This window comes from Barbatula barbatula (genome assembly GCF_947034865.1).
Source record: "Barbatula barbatula genome assembly, chromosome: 15".
NCBI lineage: Eukaryota > Metazoa > Chordata > Actinopteri > Cypriniformes > Nemacheilidae > Barbatula > Barbatula barbatula.
The window spans coordinates 3655192-3681693 of record NC_136778.1 but is presented as its reverse complement, the minus strand read 5'-3'; the positions used below and the strand labels follow the sequence as shown (position 1 = coordinate 3681693).

Genomic DNA, 26502 nt, shown 5'->3' with positions numbered 1-26502 from the left:
TTAAACACACAACATACACATAACACGAGGAAAATGAAAGAATATAATAATAAATATGAGGCTAAGAGGATAACTATGGGACTGTTTCGATTTTCTTTTTCACTGATTCACTTTATACAATACGACAGCTTGTTCATTTTCTCTCTATACTTATAAACAAATAATCATTTAATTAAAGAAATCTCGTTTAAATTACGAATGACTTTATTTTTGTAACAATTTAGGGACTTTTATTCTTGCGGGCGGATGTGATGGCGGCTTCGCGTCAAACCTTTTCCTGTTTTCGTGGGTCATACCATTTATCGAGAAAGGGGGATGTCCCCATTACTGCTTGTCGTTTATCTTATCACACCCAACGCAGACATTCAATTATCAAAATAAACAAAACAGTGGAGTAAGCTATTGGGGTTTTAAAACACTACACAAGCTTTAAAGCGTTGTTCCTTTTCTTTTATCCAAGGCTTTTCTTCAGGCAGTCCCTACAGAAAGGACGCTGACAAAAAAGCGCCAAATCTAGAAACAGGAAGCTACAGTCAGCCATGTGTCAATGAATGTTGTTATTATGAATATCGCTCTGCGGTATTATTGTGAATATCGCTCTGCGGTATGTGAAATATAATGTCGCGGGGAAGAAAGTGTGTTTTATTTAGTTTTTATAGTGTGTAGTAGTTACTTTGCAAGCACAACGGGGATGGATTGAACGCGTTAACTAAGTAAGTCAAGCTAAAGTGCACGTGCTTATTTTTAACATATACAAAAGTGAAAGATAATTGTAAGAAAATGCGAACATATAATGATGAATTTGTATATGTTTCAAGTTCACTATAACGTTATAGGTCTATTGCGTATATAGTCGAATAGTATACCTTAAGAAATGTATAGAAATAATGGTTTTATTATCGTTAAACTGTGTTTGACCCATATTACAGTAGTGTTACTACACATATGGTTACTGTTCAATGACACTGTTAAACTATGGCTGCTGAAATAAGATATCACTACATTTGTGGTTACTATGGGTTACCATTGTTAAACTATGGTGAGTTTTGTAAGGGACGTAGCTTGTATTTTATATACATTTCAACTCCTCCTTCCAGGTTACATCATGCCAAAGCGATTAATTTGGTTAAATCCCACTGAGTTGGTTCTCAAATGAACACGATGCTCAGTCCCGATCAGGTGTCCTTCATAGGACTGGTGTTTGAGACCCATGTGATGGAGCACCACATGCAAGACATCCTTCACATCTTCCAGGAGACCAGCGAGGATGGCCACCATCCTGTTTTGGTGAACGCCATGACGTTATTTGAAGATAACATGGAGGTTGGAGAGTGTTTCAATGCGTTTCCCAGCCAGGTGCTGCCTATATTTGACAGCGCCCTGCAAAGAGCAGCTCTGAAAATATATCAGTCCTGTTCGCCACGACAGGAGACCTTCAAACTCAAACACCACCTGCATGTCAGAATATCAGGTAAGCGGGTTCAGGTACATCTTCTTTATTACAGTAAAAGAAATACCCTCGTGTCGTTCCAAACCTCTACATGACTCTTCTGTGGAACACAATAGAAGATATTTTGAGAAATGTCTCTGTGGTTTTGTGTCCATATGGCGGAAGTCAATGGGAGCCGGTGTTGCTTGGTTACCGACGTTCTTTAAAGTATCTTCTGTTGCGTTCTGCCAGAAATAGAAAGTCGTACAGGTTTGGAATGACGTGGGTGAGTAAATTGGAAAAATGATTGAATAAGGATGAAAGAAAAAACAATACACTTTCCATTATAACCATTTAATCCATTCGTATTTGTGTCATGCTTTCTGTTGTCTTTCAGCGTGACTTTTTGCCCGGTAGATTTATGCTGCCTTAAAGGTGCAGACTGTCAATTTCATTCGCTCTTTTAGTTTGTCAATACATTACAAAGATCCGAGTTTGCAACACTAGAAGCCATCAGGCCACAACCCACCGTGGCAGACAGCTCATTTGTCCCGCCGTGAACTGTTACCTGTTATCACGGTCGGTTCCTCTGATCTAGTGTCATATTGCATGCACGCGATATGCTGATCTGCTGTTACAACAGTCTCATTATGTATCAGGATGTTGGCTGGTGGGTTTGGAGGGAGATCAGATGAAGCTTCGACTAGGTGTGAACGTAAACAAGATGAACAGCTCTGTGGGATGTCTATCGATCCGGATGCCTAACCTGAGAGGTCAGAGACATGGCTGTCGGAGAAAAGAGCAGCTCCATTAAATGTGAGGGGGCTTTCAAGGCAACATGAAAGGCAACGGAAATGTGGCAATAGCTTTTATATGGGCGAGCAGCACTCAAAGATCTGCTGACATCACATGTAAATGTTATCGGGCCCTGTGGAGCCAAGACGCAAACGTCCATAGGGAATGTGTCAGCAATAATAAGACATTTCCTGATCCCTGGATGTTTCATCCCGTTTGCCTTTGTGGACGGAGGAGAGCTATAAATAGCCAGAGTGCAGACTTCAGCCAACGTGCTTTGAATATAAAAGGGGAGGCTGAAAATAGGACAGACAGACAGAAAAAGCCCTGTAGTCCATTGGCCATATTATAATAAAGAATCATGTAATGTGTCCTGATATTTTTACTCCTTGAGTAATATGTTATATGCAGGTGCATGCATGACGGACCTCATAGAGAGTTTTTGTGAGATCCACTCGGCTGACCGATATAGATAAATATTATATCTGAATCTTTTTCAGCCTTTGACAATAATATTTATTTTGATAGTCATGCATTTGCCAAGTTTTCAGATCAACTGTTTATAAAATATAGTAAAAATCTAGTTTAAATAATCAAGCCATTCTTTCAATACTATTTATTTTGTTATTTTAAGTCATATTGAATGCATACTTATTTATGCACATTTAACTATGTTGCTAAAACATTTTTGATCAACCTTTTTAAATGTAATTGTTAAATCGCTGCATTAGTTATTTGTTAATTTAAAATGTATTGTGATTTCCAATATATCGCCCTGCCCTGAATCTGCCTATCTATAAAAAGTGCCGTTTGACACGCAGGACAAGAACACAAAAATAGTTTTAGATGTCGTGTAGGCTGAGATGGAGGGATGTGTTTGATCCCCGGTGTATGTGGGATGTATCGTATTGCATGTGTGATGAAGCCAAATGCATTTCTCTCATCCTCAAGGAGACAATTGGCGTCACCTGTAATTACACGCTCTTCATCTGTAGCCCCGCAGACGTGACACACTTTACCAAAACCTGTAATCTGGCTGTGGTTTAAAGGACTGAGACAAAATAATGTTTCATTGCCTGAGTGACTTTTTATGTTTTATGATGCAATCATGCCTTGCCAGGTCATATTCAAATATGAAGTTGATTTATAATGCAAGAAAGCGTAAGACTTTGTAACTTCTTTATTTTATTTTTTGTTCAAAAAATATGCAGTGCCATTGAGCAGTAGTAGATTATGCTTTCTCAAGCAGGAGCACCATTAAAACGAATGGGATTACACTGACCCCTAGCGACTAATATGAGCATTGCATTTATCTTCTGTTGAAATATATTTTACACAACAAAAGTGTACAAATGTTTGTTTTGGGGTAACTAATTTCAATACAATTTTTTGCTTTTCAGTTTGGAAAAAAATTTATAGAATAATTTTACTTTGTCTGTTGATAGTTTTAGTTTGTGACATTCAATGCAATTTATTTTCTTTAACACTTTTCATTGATTTGCATTGTTGCAAAGAATCTTTACAGGAAATATAGTTTAGAACCAACACTAGGGACCAAAGAAAATAAGTATGGATAATAAATAACAGTATATATAAAAAAGGAAACGTATAAAAAAAAGAATACATAGATTTACAATCATGCTAATTTTGTATAATAATTGTATATCATTGATTATTGTACATATGTCATTATTTTCATGCATAAAAAATGAATTGAGTATGGTAGAATAAGTAGAATATTCTTGTTTTGTCCATTTATCCAGACTTTACATATTTTGAAAGTGATTTGTTATTAACAGGTTTGCCGCATGTTTGCAGGTTTACCCGTGTGTCCCGAGATGACCAGAGATCACATACCAAAAGCCAGAGACGTCGGCCACTTTCTGTGCGTTACGGGAACGGTCATACGCACCAGCGTGACAAAAGTGCTGGAGTACGAGAGAGACTACATGTGCAATAAGTGCCGGCATGTGTTCTCGATGCAGGCCGATTTTGAGCAATATTACACCTTTACCAACCCCACCAACTGCCCCAATGAAGAGGGGTGTAATTCTTTCAAATTCACCTGCCTGTCAGGCAGTGACGCTGCACCAGCCGCCTGCAAGGACTACCAGGAGATCAAAATCCAAGAGCAGGTGAAATGTAGAACAACTCAGAGTCCAGTCTTATCTGTTTTGTAATCGTAACAATGTCAGTAATTAAGACATTAAGAAATATGCCAAACAACGAGACATTTCTGTATTTGACAATGACCAACAGGTGCAGAAACTCTCGGTAGGCAGTATCCCACGATCCATGATCATCATCTTGGAAGATGATCTTGTGGACAGCTGCAAATCCGGTAAATGTTGTGGTTAGATGTGTTATTTGTAGTTATCTGTAGTATCTACTGCAGTCTGACCTGCAGATCATCTTAAGATCGTTCCTGATCATATATTATATATTCTCCCAACACGTGTGTACTTGACTTTTATTTTGTCTTTACAGATAATAATTGTAAGGTGACATCAGCGCCTGTGTTTTTCATGATGTAATTTGTGTCCGGCAGGTGATGATGTCACCGTGTATGGAGTTGTCTGTCATCGCTGGAAGCCAATGTTTCAGGATTGTCGCTGCGATTTGGAGATCGTGTTGAAAGCAAACTACATCGAGGTCAATAATGAGCAGTCTACCACCGCGCTGGTGCTGGAAGACATTCACAAGGAATTTGAAGAATTTTGGGACGTTCACAAAAATGACCCTCTGGCTGGTACGCAGTTTAAATCATGTCTCTCGAAAGGGGAAATTACTGAATCTGTCAAAGCCAATTTAGCACAAACGGTATTGCATAAATAAGTTTCTTCTGTGACATTTAGAAGAGATTGAAGAGTCCTTTCTTTATGAGAGAAACTTTAATTGGTGAGGTCAATGGGAAACTTACAATCTTTGAATCCCTTGTTAGTGTCACTTTTTATCTGGTCTAGCACTTATATATACTTGCATAACATGACATAAATGCCATCACAAATCATTTAGCTTGTTAAGGAGGTGTTATTTTTCTGAACAATTAGGCATAGAAATGTCACTTACCTGATGATGAAATAGAATACAGAAATGTGGGCTCTTTTAACTTGAACCTTAACAACCACCTAGCAATGCCCTAACAACTGCTTTTAACACCTTAGTCATGCTTATAGCCATGAACATAGACAAAAGCAACACAATTCAGGCAGAACTGGCTAACAGAAAGTGATCCCAGACATTCAGTCTGGCTCTTTTGAAAGCGCTCAGCGTTCAGTGTGGATCTACAAATTAAAATCTCTCTTTCTCTTGACATTCTGAAGGCAGGAATGAAATCCTGATGAGTCTTTGCCCTCAGGTGTTTGGTATGTATGTCGTCAAGCTGGCCGTTGCTATGGTTTTGGCTGGTGGGGTGCAGAGAATAGCCGCCTCTGGAACCAAGGTGCGAGGTATGTGCTCACACTCCACATAATGGACGGTCTGACATCTCTGCCTGTTATAAAACACAGTTTGAAGGGCGCTTCAAAAATGTATTACTCTTGTGAATAGATACGTCAGAGTTGTGATTCAGAGTGTGTTCTCTCTGTAGGAGAGTCTCATCTGCTGCTTGTGGGTGATCCGGGGACTGGGAAGTCACAGTTTCTGAAGTATGCTGCAAAGATTACACCCCGCTCCGTGCTTACTGCTGGAATTGGATCCACTAATGCAGGTTTTTACATGTTTTCCTGTCTCTGTAACCAGTAGAGATGCGCATCAGCTCAAATGTCACCCGAATCCGCTGTTTTAAACAAATCAACACATTTTTTTTATCAAAGTCTGCAAATTTGTGCCCGTCTGCCTGATGAAAATTCATTTAAAACATGTTCATATTTTAGAGAATGTAGTTAATGTTAGCACAATTAATGACCTCAATAAATCAGAATGAACTTTTATTCGTCTGACCCGTGGATTTAACCACAATCCGCGCATCAGTAGTAACCAGTATGAAAATCGGGGGAATTAAAAATATATACATATCAATTAAATTTATAATTTTATTTAATCACTATTTCTAGCTGTATTGTGGTCATTTCAGTCCAGTGTCTGTTGAATTTCAACAAAAGGAATGACAAAGTCATCCAACAGGAATGTGAAAGACTGACAGCATGACAAGACATGAAAACTGTGATAAAAATCGAGGTTAACTTTTTAAATGTACAAATATGACTGTAGTGTTGCTTGAAAGTGTATATGAACTTGTTCTCTTTGCATCTATTCAGTTATTTTGTGCTGTTTCTTCAGTTTTCATTTTCTGTAAATAAATGCAAACAGAAACAATATTTTTATTTAAAATATTGGAGAAATCGTGTTGGTAGTTCATAGAATGAAACGAAAAGGGTAATTTAACCCTAACGCATAACTATAAATAATAAATGTTTAAATCTTAAAAACTTTTGTTTATTAGTAACTTGAAACATGGTTCAGAAATAAAACAGTGTTTAAAATTCAAAACATTTTGAAACATGCCCATGTAAAGTAGGGATGCTCCGATCCACCTTTTTTGCTTCCGATTCCGATACCTGAGATTCAGTATCGGCCGATACCGAGTACCGATCCGATACTAAGGTAAAAATTTTAAAGTGCACAATTACTTAATAAACTATGTGCATTGCTGTGCAAGACATCAGGCTCGACTTAACATAAATTTCCTGACCCCGTAAAACAAAATAACAAACTAATGATTCACAAATTTAGTAAATAGTTTATTAAACCAACAAAACAAATGAAAAATAACACAAAAGTGTTCACTATCTTTGGACAAGACATTCAAAATGAAAGTGCAAATTAAGCAGCTGAATAAAACAACAGCTTCACTAGCTTGATAAACGGGTATAAATAAATGGAAACAAAATCTCTTAATAATTTTTAAGAAAGTGCAAAAATAATAAAAAAATGAATTCGCAATAAAGCAGCTGAAATTGAGCTAAAAAGTAATAGCTTTACTGCTTTCGATATTCAAAATAACATGAATCAGATCGTTTTAATGCTTTAGTCACTAAAGCAAAGTCCACTTAACTAAACTAAAGTTTAGTGAAAATAAAATGTAACATCCAACACAGAAACAGATGAATAAAACACTAGCTTCCCTAGCTTAGTAAAACTGCACATGTTTGTTGCATTTAACGTGGCATTTTGTGGCACAAAATTCTCATCCAACCAGTGTGCGGTTAAACTTAAAAGCGACACGGGGGACACGTCGCAGCTCCAGATATCTGTTGTAAAACTCACCGCATTGACATCTTTAATTTTTTCTGATATGTGTTTGCAGACTTTTCGGTACAGTTCAGGTAGAGATAAATATCAGATAAATATTTACGCTTCGGCGTGTCGTACTGCGGCTCCAGGTGGTTTATAAGGAGTCTGAAGCCATTATTCGCAACGACGGACAGCGGTTGCCCATCCATAACAATAAAAGCGGTGGAACTTATTGGCGTAGCTGTTGTAAAATAACTCCAAATGACTGATATTTTGGCTCGCTCCATGCTGTTCGCTGCTATATGTTCACGTGCACTACGTACAGAGCACGTTGCTAGCGTATGATGTCACACGTTGCTAGCGTATGATGTCACACGTTGCGCAAAGCACAGCCGCCCACGAGAGAGTTTAAGCGCCGGTGTCTCCATGAACTTTTACATCGTCTAGCACAAATTTTATGTCAGATCGGGTATCGGTGACAAATTGCACCGATACCCGATCTAGAATTTTATAACGTATCGACGCCGATACCCGATACAAATATCGGATCGGAGCATCCCTAATGTAAAGCGTTTCTTTGGACTTTCCACCATGACCCTCTATTTGAAGTAAAGTGAACAATGGCAACATCTACAGGAAGAGAAGCGAATTACAGAAAATATTCATGATATACTCTGGAGCATGCACATTAAAGGTACAATCGGACAGCGAGCGACTGTGTCGCTAAGAGGTCGGTAGAAGGCGTTCCTAGCTTTGGTTGCTTTAGTGACATTTATAAACATACTCTGCAATAACTGACGAGAGATGGATGACGTGAGCTCCGCTGCTTTACTCCTGTTGGTAGTCACTCCCGAAAGTCACTCATCATTTGCATGAAGTTGACCAAATCTCAACTTTGTCGTGTCGATCCTGTTGCCATTTCTCCATTTAAATGAATGACATCGCCTCGCTTTGTCGCTGGCGATCTGAGCCGGACATAAGAATCGATTTGCAGATTCCTGTATTGATTTCTTTTTTTCTTTTTTTTACCCAGCCCTATTGTTCAAACCAGGTCTTGAATGTTTGCATCATAGCAAAATACTGAAGTGTGCCTTAAATACAGTGTAATTTGTGTGGTATAATAAAGCTGTGTATGATTTGTCAGGTCTGACCGTGGCTGCTGTGAAGGATTCTGGTGAATGGCATCTGGAGGCCGGAGCTCTCGTCCTCTCTGATGGAGGTCTGTGCTGCATCGATGAGTTCAACAGCATTAAAGAGCACGATCGAACCAGCATCCATGAAGCCATGGAGCAGCAAACCATAAGCGTGGCCAAAGCCGGGTGAGCGCTGGGGGAAATGATGTGAAAACTTTGATAGTCATTTAAATATTCAGTTCATTTCCTTTCCTGACTTACAGCGACTTGAAATCACTTTCTGATGGATCAAGCGTCATTAACTACAGGCATATTTTATGCCCATTTATTCACCCTTGTGCCATTCAACTTGATTCTTCTGTGGAACACGAAAGTAAATGTAAAAAACGTCTATGTGTCTATGGGATCAATGTTGTTTGGTTACCACCAGTCTTAAAATATCTTCTTTTGTGTTCGGTAGAAAGTCATACAGGTTTGGAATGACAGGCGGGTGAGTTAATAGTTTTTTGAGAACCCTTTTATCCTTATAACTGTGCTTCTTCTTATCTAGAATGGTGTGCAAACTAGACACAAGGACCACTATTCTGGCAGCTACTAACCCGAAGGGTCAGTATGACCCTAATGTGTCCGTCTCTGTGAATGTGGCCTTGGCCAGTCCACTCCTGAGTCGCTTTGACCTTGTGCTGGTTCTGCTGGACACCAAGAACCCAGAGTGGGACAATATCATCTCCTCCTTCATTTTACAAAATAAAGGTTTGTCCTACAGAAAAATAATACAATGCTGTCACAATGTATTTTAAGAATCACATTTATTTTATTTGTTTTAGTTCACATGTATGTTTAATAATAAACGACATGTGTACAAGCATCAGTAATCGTGATGCTTGCCTCAACATTTTAAAGATTCAACTTCGAAACTCACTCAACTCTGTATGTTTTTTTTTTATGTTACTCGTGTGTTTTCACTTTTTCTCTCTTTTCACCTTTAAATTTGTTATATTACTTCTCTAAGGCTGTTCGGTATTTGTTATTTTGTTCTTAGTCATGTCACTTTAACACGAGAGTCTTTCCCCTTAAGGCCAGGATCGGCCTTCAATTATATTCTGAATCTCTTTGATACTAACTAAAAGTAAATGATGAAGTCTTGCTATTTCTTATAGATACTGCATATCTATAAAATATTAATCTTTTGCGTCTCTCTCTCTCTTCCCGTCTCACTTCTCTTGCCTCGCGTTTCTCCCTCAGGAGCTCCCAGTGAGTCTTCATGTTTATGGAGTATGGAGAAGATGAGGGCATATTTCTGCCTGATCAAAAGCCTCAAGCCTCGTGTGACACATGAGGCAAATGTCATTCTGAGTCGCTACTATCAACTTCAGAGACAGAACGACAGTCGCAATGCGGCCCGGACCACCATCCGAATGCTGGAGAGTCTCATCCGCCTCGCTGAGGGTCAGACCCCTCATATTTCCGTCTGTGCCTTTTCTGAATATTTCATTTTTGTACTGCACATCATTTACCAACAAAATCAAACACATCTTTCTATCAAATTGCTTGCGTCACCTCATTGTGTATAATATCTGTGTATTTCAGCTCACGCCAGACTGATGTTCAGAGAGACTGTGACGGTGGAGGACGCTGTTATCGTCGTGTCTGTTATGGAGTGTTCCATGCAGGTATGTACGTAAGCCGATTCGTAACCTGACTTGTCTTGCATCATGAATGATTAAGTATGTGTTTTTGACTTTGTTTACCACAGGGTGGCGCTCTGCTCGGCAACGTGAGCGCTTTGCACACCTCGTTTCCTGAAAATCCATGTGAGCAGTACAGAACACAGTGTGAGATTGTGCTTGAAAGGCTCGGTCTGACAGATATCCTTCACAAAGAACTCCACAGACTGTCAAGGTAAAACTGAAATATTGCGTTTGCATTTTGTAAAGGGAAAGTGTCATTTTAGTGCCACGAGTATCACCTTCGATGGTCAAAGTTTTGAGTTTTGAAAGTGACTAGGAGAGAATAATAAAACAATTATCTTAAATTAAACTTTTTGTATTTTTATTTAATAATTAGTCACGTTAATGATATTCAATATATGGAAATGTTATTAATGAAATTGTCTAATACATTTTTATTAGTGTTTATTTTTTATGTAATTTAGAAATTTTGCATTTATATTCATTATTAATTAACAAGTTCATCTTATTTATATTATGAGCATTTAAAGTGACCGTTCACCAAATTGTCCCTTTAAGTTAAAAATCTAACTGAAACGTGCCCGAAAATCCTGACTCTGAATTTCTGATTGACACAGTTTTCTTCATCTACCCTTTCAGGCTACAGAACACAAGATCAGACTCTCCTAAAGGTGTTGAACCACATTCCCAACACACCAATGACAGTGCGTCTCATGAAAACCGCAATGAGGTTGAGCGACCTGCTGAACCTGACCCAGGTCTGGACTGGTTCCGCTCATTATCCAGCCCGGCCGGTACCGGCACCATTGTTCACACTTCCCCCGTCATCACCTCCACTCAGAACGGTGCGGCGGCACAGCACATGTCGGAGTTGCCTAGCAACAGCCTTTCTGCGTGGGAGAAAGATGTGGATTTCTCTACGGAAGAGGAGGGCAAGTCCGCTTCTGTGAAAGACAGGGGCTACAAAAAGCTCCGAGGCAAAAGATTGAAAGAGATGAAAGCGTCTCTCCTACAGACCGAGGACAGAACGGGAGATTCAGAGAACATGTATATTTCAGACATGGTTCCCTCCCACAGCACACCCATGGTGGGAAAGAAACCCTCTAATAGGAAACGCCCCGCCATCAGTCTACCCGAGATGGACCAGGAGCCTGAGAGTCCGGAGAACTTGCGTTCCAAGTTCACAAGCTTCACCTTTAAGCCCAGACATAGATTGACTCATGCAGATCAGTCAGCTGGTCACACCGGTTCAAGCATCTTTCTAAAAGACAATATTCACGAATGGACAGAACCTGCCGTACCTCAAATGCGAGAAAAAGATGAGAGAATTCGGTCAGACCCATGTCGACCAGCAGAGGGCAGCAGTAGTAAAGACAAACCCCTACTAGGAGATCAAAACAAACCCAAAGATTTTTCCTCAGAGGTTTTCAGTAAGGACAGCAGAGCTAAAAAAGGAAGATCGGGGGAAACCGAAAATCACCAACATCTGCTGTTGAGACCGAACAGCTTTTCTCCAGGTGAGAACAGCGATAGCAATAATCGTCCACAATCCCCCATAAAACAGGACCATACAAAGACTAAGGTTGCCAGCTCCACCCTGGCCAAACTCTCCAGATTCTCTTTCATTGCTTCAGCTGAGGAAAAGCCCGGTGAGAAAACAACACCAGCTCCACCGGAGGCCAAAACTGTCACGAGCACCAGTTCGAACATCACGACTACAAGCACACAACAAGAACTCGTGAACACGCACACCAGTTCTTTAGCGCACATAACTGGGTCACAGAAAAACACAACCCTGCTGGCAAAGAAAAATATAACAGCAGAAGCAACTGAAATCAGGACCATCACACCACAGACAGGGAACGCCAGGACAGAAACTTCTAGTATACATAAAGCGGCCGAACAGACCGCTGGGAACCCAATGAAGAGGAGATGTTTTGAGTTGGGCTCCAGGGGTCCCGCAGGACTCCTCACTGGTCATTCTCTGTTCAGCTCATCTGTCTTGGATGATGATGATGACCTGGATGTTGAATGGAATTGAGTGTAGCGAGTTTGTTGTTTGTTAAATACAATGTAAGACAATCATTTGTATGTCTGTTTTTCTTTTAACCGTGATGTAATGTCACAACAATGTGTGCACCCAAGTGGCTAAGCCAAATCTTTTCTGTGACTGAAGTTTTCTTTGGTTTGTTTCAGTAAAAATAATATTCATTTGTTTCTTTAGTTCACTTTTTAATTTTTATTTTTCCCTGAAGCCTGCCTTTATACTATTATTGAAGTTTTCGTGCAACCATAACTAACTATAGAGTTTTTCGTGACTGTTTTACAAATGCCTTGCAGCAGTTTGTTGTTTAACAATAGTCTGCAACCTGCTGGCAAACATAATCTTGGTTATGGCGACTTGCAGCACAAGGAAAGTTGAATAATTCAGAAAATAGTGTTTGCTGCTTGACAAATGTTATAAGGAATTGAAGAACGATTGAGCCCTAGAGAATGGTACATGACACCATGGGGAAGAGATGCTGTCTGTTGTCATAGTGACGGATCGCATTCCTTTGGGAGGTAAGGAACGAAGGTACTGCAGTAAGGATAACAGGATTGTTCCCGTTCCTGCTTCACAGGATCTGCAGCGTCAGGAGATCTGAGAAACACTGGCGCCTTCCCCAAGGTCAGTTAGTGTAAAAAGATTGTCTTATCATCATACCAAAACAATGCACCATATGTTTGGACGTATATAATGTGTATTTTTTGCCACTTATCCATAGGAAAAGTTGAGAAATGGAGCGAGCTGGATTCAAATTCACACCACCAGAAAAAGCTCCACAACGTGCAATAACCATCAGGCCAGCTTTCCAAATCCACTGATGCATATATTGATGTGAGCTTTTGTTGTGCCATAAGTTCAGCTATGAGGTCAGTTCCTTTGCCAGTCAGACTTACTGTGTGACGTCAAACCTTCTGTTTGACAGGGTCAAGGTCTGTAGTCATAAAAGCTGCGGTGTTCTGTACGGTCCAGAGAGGTAAGATGAGACGTTAATGGATTCTAAACTTCCTGCAGATGGATCAGTGTCACTATCAATAATGAAGCGTTATTGATTTGGTGTCTTAATGTGCCACCGAGGATACTTACACCCCAAATTTACCATTACATCATTTCTGTGGCATTATACTATTGGGAGCTTTTTGTGTTTTAGGGGATTCAGGTTCATTTTTAGCTTTGTGTTGCCAGAATGTCTACTATTGATGTAGTCCATTGATCAATACTAATCTTTTTGGAAGGGTCTGCTTTATTCTTGGAAAAAGTAATGCCAGTCTGTGAAAGAAAAGCTAAATGGGTCGATTACTTAAAACGACCACTTTTCATGTGATGCCAGTAACAGCAGTTATTGTTAAATTAAAATAGCATGCATATAATTTTTGTGGCTGAAATATGAATCTCTTTTGCAGTATGCTTTAGTGAATGGCGTTTTGGAAACATTTATATCAGTTTTTTGCCACTTTCTGGGAAAATAATTTATAAAATAAAATATAAAACAAAAATATGAGATGATTGCTCACCAAAACTCAATGAAATGCAAATACTTAGTTTCTAAACACTTTAAATACTAAAGGTTTTGGGCGGTGATTTTAAACATTTAATTCACATTTCACCACATGACTTTTTTGGGGGGGTTGGCCAGATTGAAGATGAAAACACGTAATTTAACATTTTCATCTGCATTTGTTTACACCAAATTCTTAATGTTTAAATAACTGCAGTAGATATGACTCTTTGTATTTCAAAATTGTCACGAAGAACATCCTTATTCGTAATTTCCCGTAAACAGAAGGGTACACACATCTGAAATTAAAATCTAATGAAAAACTTGTTTTGAATAATTTTGCCAAATATTCCTAGTACCCTTATACGAAACTGTACATGTATATTTGACTATGCATCCTGTTAAAGGAACACAACATGTACACACAAATTCAGATTTTTTTTGTTTACCATTTCAATTAGGGTACTATTACAATTTGTAATAAAACATACTGATAATTAGTACAACATTTTAAAAAACTTGTCAATAAAATTGTGGTAAGAAAATGCACATTTATTCTTATTGTTCTCAGGCTTTTGGATCAGACTATTTTTATTTTAAATACATGAACCGTTCAGCTTTACATCAGCTTGTTTTGAAGTCTCAGTGGATGTGTCTGCTCATGTCAGAAACGCATGTCTGAATGACATCTCAAACTGATTTTAGTTAACTCTATTCTTTTCTATCCAATTCAGAAGAGCTGATGCTTTGTTTGGGACAACCTGTTATTTTCCATTTATCCCAGAGCTGGACTCCACCTTTGGGGAAAGTAATGAAACCCTGGCATTGGAATGTATGAGTCACAGTCTCTCGGTGAATAAGTCATATAAATGCTGTTTGGCACAGGTAAACTTTTGAGACGTTACGGTCGTATGCCATCAAAAGGCTGCTCTGACAGATCTTTCGTAACTAGGTTAAAGAAACCTGTTGTAGGTTAAATCAGCTTGTTTTGCATTATTTTTATCCAGGATGCTGCAGGGGTAAAACTTCAATCAGGTTTGACAGAACTGTGGGAGTTTTGTGCTTCATCTTGCAAAGTGAGCACTCCAGTTTGTTTTTAAAGGTCCAGTGTACGAAATTTCATGGGTTCTATAGCAGTGGGGTTGCAAATTGCAACTAACGGCTCACTCCTCACATTCGGAGCACTACGAAAGCTGACACAGGACTAAGATATTGCCATGTTATCACACATATAAGGAGATAACGTATTTCCGAAATGCTCTGAAGTGCAGTTTGTCTGTTTAGGGCTACTGTAAAAAACAACATGGCAAATTTATTGTAAGGGGACACGTGGCGTGTGTGTTTGTGTAGATAGAGAAAGCTCATTCTAAGGAAATAAAAACATAACGCTCCATTATGTAAGGTCTTTATACACCCCTGAAGACATATGTATGTGTATTATATCGCATTTCTGTCAATATATCCAAATAAATTACACACAGCTCCTTTAATGTGAAATAAAAAGTTTGATGTTTTTGACAATGACATGCTTGTGAGCTGTGATATTGGGCAACACATCCTTTGCACACTAACAGCCTGTTAGCTGGAGTTCATGACCAAGACACACTGACTCAAACTTTGTAACATGTGCAACATCCTTCATGACTCACATTCTTGAAGGGACAGTTCGCTCCACAATAATTCATTATTTAGTCACCCTCATGTCATTCCAAACCTGTACTAGTTACTTCTAAAGAAAGTAGGTAAACAAACAACATCGATGGCTATTGACTTTCATATGGATACAAAACCACCGAGACATTTCTCAAAATGTCTTCTTTTGTGTGCCACTAGAAAATAGTCAGATACAGGTTTTGAATGACATGATTTTTAAGTACAATGTTTCTTTACATACAAGTTGAGACAATCTGCTCTAGATTGGCGAACTGCTCATAAATATCCATTATGGACAGGTATTTTGGTTTTTAACCGTGATTTCCAGCATGCCTGCCGAGACCAGATGCCTCCCGCTGTGATGTGTTTAACAAGAGCCACTAAAAGCCTTTGGTCTGACCTTTGCAGGTCAAACGTGCTAATGGTCATCAAACACAAGTTTTCAATAACCAAAGCATTTTAAATGAGTTTTTCACAACATATTACTTTTGCTTCTCATTCGTGGGAAGCTTATTAAAGCAAATCAAAACAGGTGCTTCACAAAATGAATAAAATCTTTGAACAAAATGCTCACATTCTGAAACAAGTAGTTTTGCCACACCTTTTAAAAAAATTGTCTGAGTTGTATGCGATATCATTGGCTGGAAGCGGTACAAGTTACCGTATGCTTAGCAAAAACCACTTCCTCGCGCTACTTCTGCATACCGCGCATTTCCTATGACGACCAACAACTGTAAGTTTTACATTTGTATGACTTTGTTTTCCTTTTGAATTGGACTATTTGTCACTATTTTGTCCGTTCCAGGCTGTGTAGAATGGGGTTTAGATATTATGTTGACAATTGAACAGATTTGAATTTGCAATAGGCTGTGAGACGCTGGATAATGAATGCAGTTGACCTTTCATGGTTTATGATTTAGAATAAAGCTCTAAGATGGAAACCCTTTACAGAATGACTTGCTTTTATTACTATCATAGGTTGCATTTTATCTTGAATTGAATTTGGCTGAATTTGTTTTTGAAAAGTTTTTTGTACTTACCTCAGTAGCCTGTCAGAATCGTAAGCTGGAACCCATGTATATTTGCTAAATAGATGTTGCTTTATGACAACTGTGGCCTAAAACTAAAAGTACGTTGGCTTTGCTTGACTATAAGCTGGTATTGTTGCTATAGACAGTGTATGCAAGTACAGGGCCAGTGTGATGAAGTGCAGCCATTGGTTTCCTGGCAGTGAGACAGGAAGTGGGGGCTGGGTGCCGTCTGCAATGCTCTGATAACATGCACAAAACACTGATTCTTCATGCCCTGTTTTAAGTCCCACACGCTCTCACCCTCAGGGAATTCTTTATTTGGTTCTGTCCCAAACCTTAGAAAAAACAGGCAAAATAGGGGCGTTAAATTGACAGAGTTGAAGTTTTTACACGGTGAACCGTCCTCCGAGAGGAAGTGTGTTGTTTGCGTAGAGTAGCAATAATGTCCATTCATCTCCAAGAGGGACGGTGAGCTTTGCTCTGCTAAAACACGGTCTCTGGTGGAAAATGATGGGAGAGTTGTTTATGGAAAGCATGGTAGAAATGTCACTCTGCGCTGTTGTTGAATTTAATCTGCCAAATACATCTGTAATGGTGTTTTCTTACCTTTGTCATGAATGCACCAAACTTTTACTGCCTGCCATACAGAATCCCATTGCATTTTATAACTACTCATTTACGGATTGGTATGATATTAAATATGATGAAATTCGTATGATGTCATTTGCATGTTTTTGTATGATCTGCTTTCGCCCCAAGGGACGGTTGTAGTTGGGGTGGCATATTTGAAATCAGGTTAAAATGTTCATATTAAAGGAAAGCTTTAAAAATTATGAAATTGTGATATAAAATATAATTTTATAGTTAACACTAAATAATAATTTTGTCATAATTTATTTACTCTCATTTCATTCATGATAGGATTTGTTATTTTATTATTATACAAATGATGGTGTTATTTTAAGATTTTTTTTAATGGTTTTGTGTCCATACAGTGGAAGTCAGTGGCTCCAGGATTATTTGCTTTCCAGCATGTTTTCTTTTGTGTTTTTTTAAGACTTGGAATGACATGAGGGTAAAAAGATAAATGATGAAATGGTGCTAAACCATGTTTTGAGTTATTATTAACACAGCTGGCACAGCTGGGTGCTTTTTCCGAGGTATTAACATTCGGAACACCAAAGATCCAAGAATATTACAATTTTAAATTAATTTCTATTTTAAAAAATTACATATTTAAAGTTTTGTTGTTCTGACTTTTTCAGAAATTTTTTCTGATATGATTAGTTTTGGTTCGATCTCCCATTTCAAGTTGATGTGTGTGCCTTTGTTGTATTTTGTTAGTTTATTTATAATTATCGGGCCAATTTATTACTTACCCAAATCAAAAGATCCCAATTTCAAGTCTCTAAAATATCCCAGACCCTAAATACAGCTCAAGGTCTATTTAAGGTGGCTTGATGTTTGTTTTAAATGCCTTAATCTTAACTTATGCAACGATTGCCTTAGCCGATTTGTGTATAGTGCGTTTTGACTAGCAACAGACCACGACTGTTGGCAATAGAGTGTGAGCTCTCTTTGTGTTATGAAGTGTAGCTTCTCTGTCTGCTGTGCGAGTGGGCCACAACTGTGGCTCAGAGCTTCTGTTGTCGTGGAGACGGGCCTGGATGTCACCCAGTGCCAGAATTCCCTACAGTCTGCTGGAATGTCTTCATACATCACCTCACTGCAGCTTCCATATACACAGGTGGCCCTTAAAATGATCCATTCTTTTCTAAGTGTAGTAGTGTAATTCACCAAAGAATTACGATTGAATGAGTGTGGATGGGGACTGGAGATAGCTGTGGTCACCATTGACTTTCATTGCATGAGAAGTAGAGCAGCTTGCGGATTCTAGATAGCTTAGCTCATTTTAGACCTCACAGACAAAGGAAAGTCATGAATTCGGGACGAAATAAGGGTGAATAAGCAATCTTTTCATGTTTGGGTGAACTATCCCCTTAAGAAACATTTAATGGGTTTTAGTTCCAGTCCGTTCAGTGCTTATTTTGTTAAATCTGTGTAAGTTATCAGATAAATCATATGAAAGCAAGGGATTTTGCAAGCATTGTGTTGGCGTGAGCTTTTCGAAGTCCAGTTGAGCTCGACTCTTTAATCGCCTCATGCAGCGCACGGTGGAGTTGTATAGCAAGCCGTCGGTGTGGAAAGGATCTTATCAAAGCCAAACGCAAGAATTAAAGTTGCTTGCGTGTTTTGTTTTTGTGAAACGCAACATTAAGTGGTTGCTATACTGCGCTTTTCAAGCTAAAGTTTTGCCAAAACATCAAACCTGTTCTCTATTCTTAGATCAAAATCCTGTAAAAAAATGTCTTCAATGCCTTTTCAAATTGGGTAATTGGACTTGAATGCTTTTGCAGATTGAAAAGGTGCTTGGTTAATTGTGAGATCATGGGTAATTAAACCAGTATAATAGAGTTAGGATGCATTCTTGTTTTCAATGGCTTGTGGGTCAGAGGTTGTCTGTTTATATTAGGCACTGAGATATAAGATTTTACGTGCGTTATTACGTGTTTAGGATCCCAAATGTCATTGCACATTGAAATGGTTACCGTTGTCATCATGAAGGGAATTGTGGATGTAATTCCACGTGTGATGCAATGCAGATGATGCAACAGTTGTCATATTTTGTGCATTTATGTGTTGAGCAAACAGATACACCAACTGTCTAACAAAGATTAGGCTGGTGGAGCATCGACAGATCTGAAATTAAGATTTGTTCTCATAGTTTTACTACAAAACTCACACACTTGAATAGTAAGACGGCAAAAAAATAGACACGAAAACTACAAAGAATGTTTAGGAAGGAATGTCCCCTTTTGGGCAGCTCGGACAAGTCTGTCAAACAGGTGTGGACTGGACGTTTAAGACAACCTTAACAAAAATAGCTGTTTCCCGGTGAAAGAATGTACCAGCTGTGTGAGCTATGTGTTGGTTTGAGCGAGCAAAGGCACATTTCATTTTAACCTCGCATGACCCTCATAACAAAGCCCCAGGTGAAATGTAATTCATGAGCTATAACAACAATATTACGTTTTTATTTGATTTTTTACCGTATACCTTGTAGTCACGCACTGAAGATCATTCTTTTCTAATTGTAGGGGTCACGTGGTGATGGATGGGTAGCTATAGTGCTGTTTTTTTGTTCCAGCGTCAAGAAGGATGTTTTTATTTTTTGGCCTCTTATAAAACATGTATAAATGAACGTACTAACCTACATTGCCAATTCACACCGTTTTACGAACGCATTAAATCTAGGTGATTCTGTATACGTGCCTACGTCACTGGAGTATTGCGGGTCTTTATCGAGTGGGCGGAGCTACGTTTCTCTCAGGCTTTGATTGCGCGGATCTCTGGAGGGAGCGCGCACGTACAATGCGGCTGCCAGAGACTCGAGAGTTCTAGTCAGATTTGCGACCTATACGCGACCCTTCGCGGACTCTACCGTTGTAATATCCATTATCGCTTTGATTTGATATTACATACGCGTCTTCCGGTCATCATGGAATGCGGTCTCACTTAGAAACCCCCCCTTCTTGGTGGGTTCGCACATTTTGTCTTGGCTCTCGGTGTCGGATCTATCCCCGTCGCGATTTAGTGTTCGTCACCGAGCGCGATGTGGGCCAGAAACGATTTTGAGGATGGATTCGACGCTTATAAAATAGGTAAGACCCCGGCGCTTTGTGACAGGACGCACAATGAGCCGTTTATATGGTAATGCGGACACGAGAGCCATGTTTGAGCTGAAAGCCTGGCGCGTGTAACGGTGCGTTTATTGTTGTTCCACGCGTCGGTTTATACCACGGTAATCGATCCCCTTTCGGTATTTCGGTGTCTTGTGAAATGTTAGTATAATATTTTGTTGTAACATCCAACGAGAGAGGTTACGGATGTGGACGCGGGGGTCTCTAACGTGCGCGGTCCCTTTAATAAAAATGTCATTAAAAGTGATATATGCGGGACATATTGTAATGTGCGGTTCGGTTTGTTTTTATTTGTTATATATGCATTGTAGTGTGCGATTTAATGTTTTCTAACAGTTTTCCGCCTTGTCTTATGTCAATAACTGGTATTTGTAGTAAACCAGAGTACCCACACATTTATAAGTCTTACTACAGGAACCCCGTTTTAAAGGCTGATATTTGTAGTAAAAATATGGTAATACAAGTAGTTATGAATCCACCAATTACACGATAACTATACTTTTACTACAATAGAACCAGGATTATGTCCAAAATCTCTATAATTACATACACTGAATAGAGAGCGTGTCTATGGTTTACACTTTTCTAATATTTTGTCATATTATTTCAACCGTAAATACAGATGAAACGGGATTATAACTTGTTTGTTGTTTCTCTGCCGGTGTGATTCATATCAAATTGCATAACTCGTGGTGGTTTAGATGCAGGACTGTCCATCAGCAACAAGATCTGTTTTGTTTACTTGTAATATTTACAGATCAACTTTTCCGTCCGGATCCTTTTTATATGAACTGGTGGTATGAACCTGGGGTTTGTCCTCCCAGAAATGTCAAACCTCTGTGATATCAGCCGGCTCTTGGCCTCATTCTACTCATGAACTTGTTGTTTTAGAGAAAAGGTATGCATCTGAAGTATCGTTTGACATTTTGAATTACATGTCTGGTTTATTGCTGTCTTAGAGAAAAGTGCTTCAAAAAAGAGATACGATTTATAGCAAATGCATAGTTGCATGTGCGTTATTAGATTTTGCTGACAGCAACTGTAAGCAAAAATAAGTTTTTTAACTTTTTTAGAGCTTTTTGCTACCAAACATTTGAAAAAGCAGTTGTTCTTGCTAGATATCCGTGTATTAGTTCTGTGTTATGATTCAGTTTGATGAAAAATTTAGCTCAGCACTTTTTTTTAGGGTCATATGGACATATTCAGGGATATCAGCGACAGAGAATTCATATTCCACCTTTTCCCAGAAGGCATTATGGAGGACAGCCTAAATAGTCGTGTCTCAACGGATTGCACCTAAACTCAGAATAGATTAGACTAGTAGATTTGGGGACAAGCACTGACCATTTTCTTCGCCGAACTTCATCTTGTTATGTCCTTCACAGCATCCAATGCAAAAGGGTTAAACACTGATTGTGTGTTGAGTTATGGTTTGTGTAATAAATAGTAAAAAGTTTTTAAAAAGAATAGCTTTATTGAATAGCTGGTCTTGTTTTGCTTCCATTGAGTACACTCATTTTAATGGTGCCTAAATAAACTTTCACTCCATAGTGACCTTGTGTCAACTGTTTCCTATTTTCTAGGTTCGAGCACGTCCTCTCCTGGATGGGTACCAGGCTGTGACTCGGCATGGCAAGCTTCCTCTTCCTCGGCTGGCATTAGCAGCCGCGGGCGACGTCACAGCGCCGCCTCAGACAGCGGTGACACGGGCATCGGAACCTCCTGTTCTGACAGCGTGGAAGGTAAAACTAAAGTGTGTGTGGTTGGTTAGCATGAATCTGCTTCGTGAGGTGCGAAATGTTATTGATCGGCTGTTTGTTAATCACACCTGGTCATTTTCTGGAAGTTCACTACAAAAGCAGCTAAAAGTCATGACCCAACTGCTTGTAGGCTTTGCTTCGGTCAGACGAAACCGAATAGGATTTTCAAAACACTTGCTGAAATTTAGCCTTGACCAACAAATAAATAGATTAGACCAGCTCAGGGTCTTTTTGGATGTTGTGTGGAAATGAGCCACTTTGCCTTTTGAGAAGTTATTATGAGCAAGCAACGATTCGTAATAGCCCGTAGAAATAGGCCAAACTTCATGTCACTAAAATGTATGTAGGCCAGTGTGTGCATGGGTTTATGGGTAGAGATTATAAAATGCTGAGTAAAGGAGATCCGTTTTTTTTTACAAAAACTGTTGCGTCCAAACTGGGTGAAAACAATGCTACGATCAAATGCATATTCATTTATATTTTTAATGTTTTATTGTTATCTAATGTGTTATTGACACACACTTAAAGAAGAACTGTATCCATAGAAACCCAATGAACAATAAAATAAAGAAGCAGTCATAGGTTTATAATTGATGCCTGGAGCTATGATGGATTTCAGCTTCATACTCTATTGTATATCATGAGTTCTCCAGTGTCAGCTCTCAGCTGGAGGCTCGCCGTCCTGCCCTACATTTTAGCAGGCAATAGTCAACATCCCCATCTCTCCATCCTCACCCGCTGCTCCTGTCCACAGCCAGTTGACGGCTGCCTGGCTCACTGCCCTGAGGAGACAGACCACGGTCATGCTCCTATCGCTCGCAGCATGCAATTTAATTGATCTCATTATCATTCGGGTGGTAAATAAGCCTACGCAGAGGACTAAAAATCAAGGTCAAGTACAGAGCCGCAAGCTATTTATTCTGTTGTGGTCTCATCATTCCTGTGTGGTTTGCAAACACTTATGACTTTCCGGGACGATGCAAGAAGATAGAATTTCTTCTTTTTTGTCAAGCATGACCTCAGAACTGGATGGGAGAAGTCAGCATGAGTTGGACACATATACCATAATAACATCTGTAATCTCTGTGTAGGACGGGACCCGTGATATCACTGCATGGTAGAGAACACAGCTATGACCACCTCCACAGTGCTAGACGGAGGAATCACAGCAAAATGTGCTCTTTTAAGTCTTAGATGTGAGGTTTTTTGCAACTATTTAAAAAGGTTTCCTTTAAGGAGTACTCCATTGGTCAGACAAACGGATAGTCCCAAACCCAAATGCTCCTAGATAGTAGGTTAACTCGAACCAAGGAATGTTTTGATGGGCGGCAGAGCATTTTTATAGTTGACTACGTTTGTTAAGCCGGGATCCAAGAGAGCGGCAAATAAGTAGATAAATATAGCTCACTTGTCCGGTTTTTATTAAGTTAGCTCATAATGTTGCTGTATTACTTTCCTGTGAGTCCGTCAGCAGGGAAGAAGTAATTGTGGTTATATTTTTGTGTCAACGAGGTCTGTGTTTGTGAGCAGATAAAACACATCCAGGCTGAAGTGTATTTTAACGGTTTCACTGCCGCAGTACCTGTATGATTTTACAGAACGTGACCTAGGGCAGAAAAGATCTGACGAAGACAAGCTTACAATGAATCTCCAAAATAAGCCTCTTTGTTTTAATCTGGCCATGCTGTGCTGTGCTCAAAGATGGCTTTAATGCAGGCTTGAAGTCTTTCTATAAACTTTTCTTTCAGAAGGAATTCCACATATGTAATTCGCATAAATACGGGTGCTATTTTGAGAGCCACTGAAAACCACTACATCTAGTGTACTATCCATTTTCACCCAATATAACACTACTACATTCACCAAAATGTACAGACAGCTGAACCCTGTATTTAGATCTGCTGTAAGTATTGTTCAGATTAAAGATGAGGGATTTAAACAAAATCTGTCGCCCTGGCTGAGCAGAACCTATTTAATACAATGCTGAAGACATAAATGAACTTAAATCATTTTGATTTCTTTCTAGCATAAGAATGTAAGCGAACAGACTTGTGAAGTGAACTTCATCTAGTAATAAGTGTAGTAGTATGTGAGTTTCATTTACTCAGGATCGATTTAAAAGATATAGTTGGCTGGCTGCTTGCTTCTTTTGTCCAAAAAAGTATAATAACTAATGCAGTTGTTGAAACAGTCCTCCAGTTGATTTCATAATTAGCAGACGGCCTCATTACGGTTGGTTAGAAAGTGCAGTATATGTGTGAGCCCGGGGACACGTCCTGCATCGAGGACGCTGGGATTGTCAGTCACTTTGAGGACAAGTGACCTCAGATGCTTAGAGACAAATATACGGTTACCTCAAGCCCAACTGGCTTTAAATGGTTTACTAATTCATTACATTTAGTAATAGCTCATAGAGAAGTCACAAAACCTTACTATGTAGTGTTATGGTGCACTATATAAGTGCACTATATATAGATCTTAAATAATAAATTATGTATAAATATATTGTATATATGGCTGTTGAAAATTGCGTATTACTTTACATATTTTTTACATGGGTTGAAGTAAAATTACATCCGTCTGACACTTCCTGTGAAACTGTATCCGATGGCTCTACTTTTAAATCATTATAATAAGCTTACTGCTGCAAATCCGGGCAAGACAATTTTTTTGTGTACTTACTCAATAGCTGATATTTTCATGTGTTTCACAAAATAAGTTAACAGTTATTTACTCTGTTGCATTTGAAAAGAGATTTGTTGTTCAGCTTCCAGAACGTAACTCAAATGATCATAAAGCACCATTTAAGTAATTCATGACAAAGCAGTACGATAGCTTGACGTTGTTGGGTGAACTGTTACTTTAATTCTTATCAGCTGTGATCTTGCCCTCGGGTCACTGGGGGTCTCATGACCGCGTGACTGTTTCCCACAAGACGTCTTTGTTTTCAAAGTCATTTTCTTCCGAAGCGTCAGGCTTTCCTGTGCCACACGTCTAACCTTCAGAAAGCACTTGAGATTTGTCTCTTTTAAGTTTAATTTACCTACTTTGACATTAACCAAGGATCTTTCAGAATTCCCTCTTTCCAAACGAGCTGCCATTGGTTGACCTAGAACAAGGCACAGGAAATTCCTTTAGTTTTGAACTAGGTCACCTCCCCGACCCAAGTCACTAATTATACCTTTATAAGGGCAGCAGCAGCCTTCCTCCTAATTACCCCGGGGGGCTGACGTCTCCATCTGGGGGGGCTTTCATTCTCGTTTTAGGTTTTGACTTAAGTAATTTTGCTCGATCATAGATTGTACGTCATGTTTAGAGAAGGGCTCGGCTAAATCACTTGTCTCCTTTAAGACAAACGGCAACCCTAATACTTTGTTACTTTGAGAGTAATGATTATTTAACAGTTAATGAAAGTTTGAGTTTGTTAAGGAAGGTTTGAGATCAGAGCCACGTTTTCACAAACCCAACACTTTTCTTGGCACCGTCCTTAACATCTGTACTTTGAATGTTTGCCAGGCAGTACACGCGTTCCTATTGAGCTCTTACGCAACGAGGCTGATGGCCAGAACGTAAGGTGTCATCTTGCTATGTGAGGATCAGCTGTGTGGAAAGGAAACCTGAGTCGCATGACTTCTCAGCCAAGAATACACACAGAGGTGCCCGAAGATTTGCAGGAAAGCATGATTTAGATACTACTGACATGCCCAGAAATAAACAAAGAACAGTGATGTGCTTGTCTATGTAAATGCATATAGTTGGGGATGTTACTAGAGGTACAGGTTCACAAAATGCCTTGATATGAATTCATTCCCCCCTTCTTCACCTTACATCCTATTCCCGAGGGTCAGAATGTCGCCATGTATTAGATTTGGGCCAGATTAGCTCCTGGCACAGCCTGATTCGCCAGTTGGGACGAGCTTATTAGCGTTTCACTGAGAGTAGTGTAATGCAGTTAGATGTGGGTAAAAGGGGGGTTTGTTTGCCCCTGGCCTTCTGTGCAATGTACCCAAACCCCCCCCCATTGTCAAACATGTTTCATATGCCAGCTGCTCCTAACCCATCGTTTTAATGACGGCTTAAATCATGGATGAGAAATGTGTTCGACACAACCTTTTATTAATGTTTTCTTCATAGTTCACATAAGGGACAAAACCATTTTGCTTAAAGGGATAGTTCACCCCAAAATTTTAATTCTGTAATTATTTACTCAAACCTTTATGGCTTTCTTTCTTTTGCAGAACACAAAAGAAGATATTTTGAAGAATGTTGTAAGATATTTTGAAAGTAGGGTTGGATGGTGTACCGGTGCTACAGTAGCAACGCTTCAAAATTCCCGCAATACAGCTCTGTAACGGTAGCCTTGTAGTGCCGTAACTAATGTTGCATATGCGCATTAACGTTCATTTGAACTGTTTTTGCAGTGTTTAAATGAATCCCTGTTTTTGAGATTATGATTCAGTGAGTCATTAATC

General features: G+C 39.2%; 2 protein-coding genes across 4 annotated transcripts in view; both read left to right on the top strand.

Annotated features, from left to right (window-relative positions):
* The first annotated feature begins 311 nt into the window (after positions 1-311).
* mcm9 (minichromosome maintenance 9 homologous recombination repair factor) lies at positions 312-13179 on the top strand. The gene is made up of 14 exons (XM_079474857.1): positions 312-713; positions 1098-1471; positions 4043-4359; positions 4484-4565; positions 4773-4973; positions 5548-5673; positions 5814-5933; positions 8604-8778; positions 9143-9345; positions 9838-10041; positions 10183-10265; positions 10349-10494; positions 10923-12951; positions 13049-13179. The coding sequence occupies exons 2-13, from the start codon at positions 1153-1155 to the stop codon at positions 12322-12324; spliced, it is 3378 nt and encodes a 1125-aa protein (XP_079330983.1). The 5' UTR covers positions 312-713; positions 1098-1152; the 3' UTR covers positions 12325-12951; positions 13049-13179.
* Positions 13180-16162: 2983 nt separating this feature from the next.
* The window catches only part of cep85l (centrosomal protein 85L), a 42857-nt gene continuing 32517 nt past the window's right edge, over positions 16163-26502 (top strand). Inside the window, exons 1-3 of one of the 3 annotated variants that reach the window (XM_079474860.1) lie at positions 19922-20231; positions 21028-21168; positions 21854-22012. Coding sequence is in view for 2 of the 3 variants with exons in the window: in XM_079474858.1 (XP_079330984.1) it covers positions 20183-20231; positions 21854-22012 (208 nt within the window). In the remaining variant the exon portion in view is untranslated. Of the gene's footprint in view, positions 16212-19898; positions 20232-21027; positions 21169-21853; positions 22013-26502 lie in introns of those variants that run through there. The other 2 variants (XM_079474859.1, XM_079474858.1) reach the window with 2 other exon arrangements.

Coding starts and splice junctions, on each gene's coding strand:
- mcm9 (XM_079474857.1), top strand. CDS start 1,153: ATGAACACGATGCTCAGTCCCGATCAGGTGTCCTTCATAGGACTGGTG. Junction 4,566..4,772: donor TGTGGACAGCTGCAAATCCG/GTAAATGTTGTG, acceptor TGTGTCCGGCAG/GTGATGATGTCACCGTGTAT. Junction 10,266..10,348: donor TTATGGAGTGTTCCATGCAG/GTATGTACGTAA, acceptor TGTTTACCACAG/GGTGGCGCTCTGCTCGGCAA.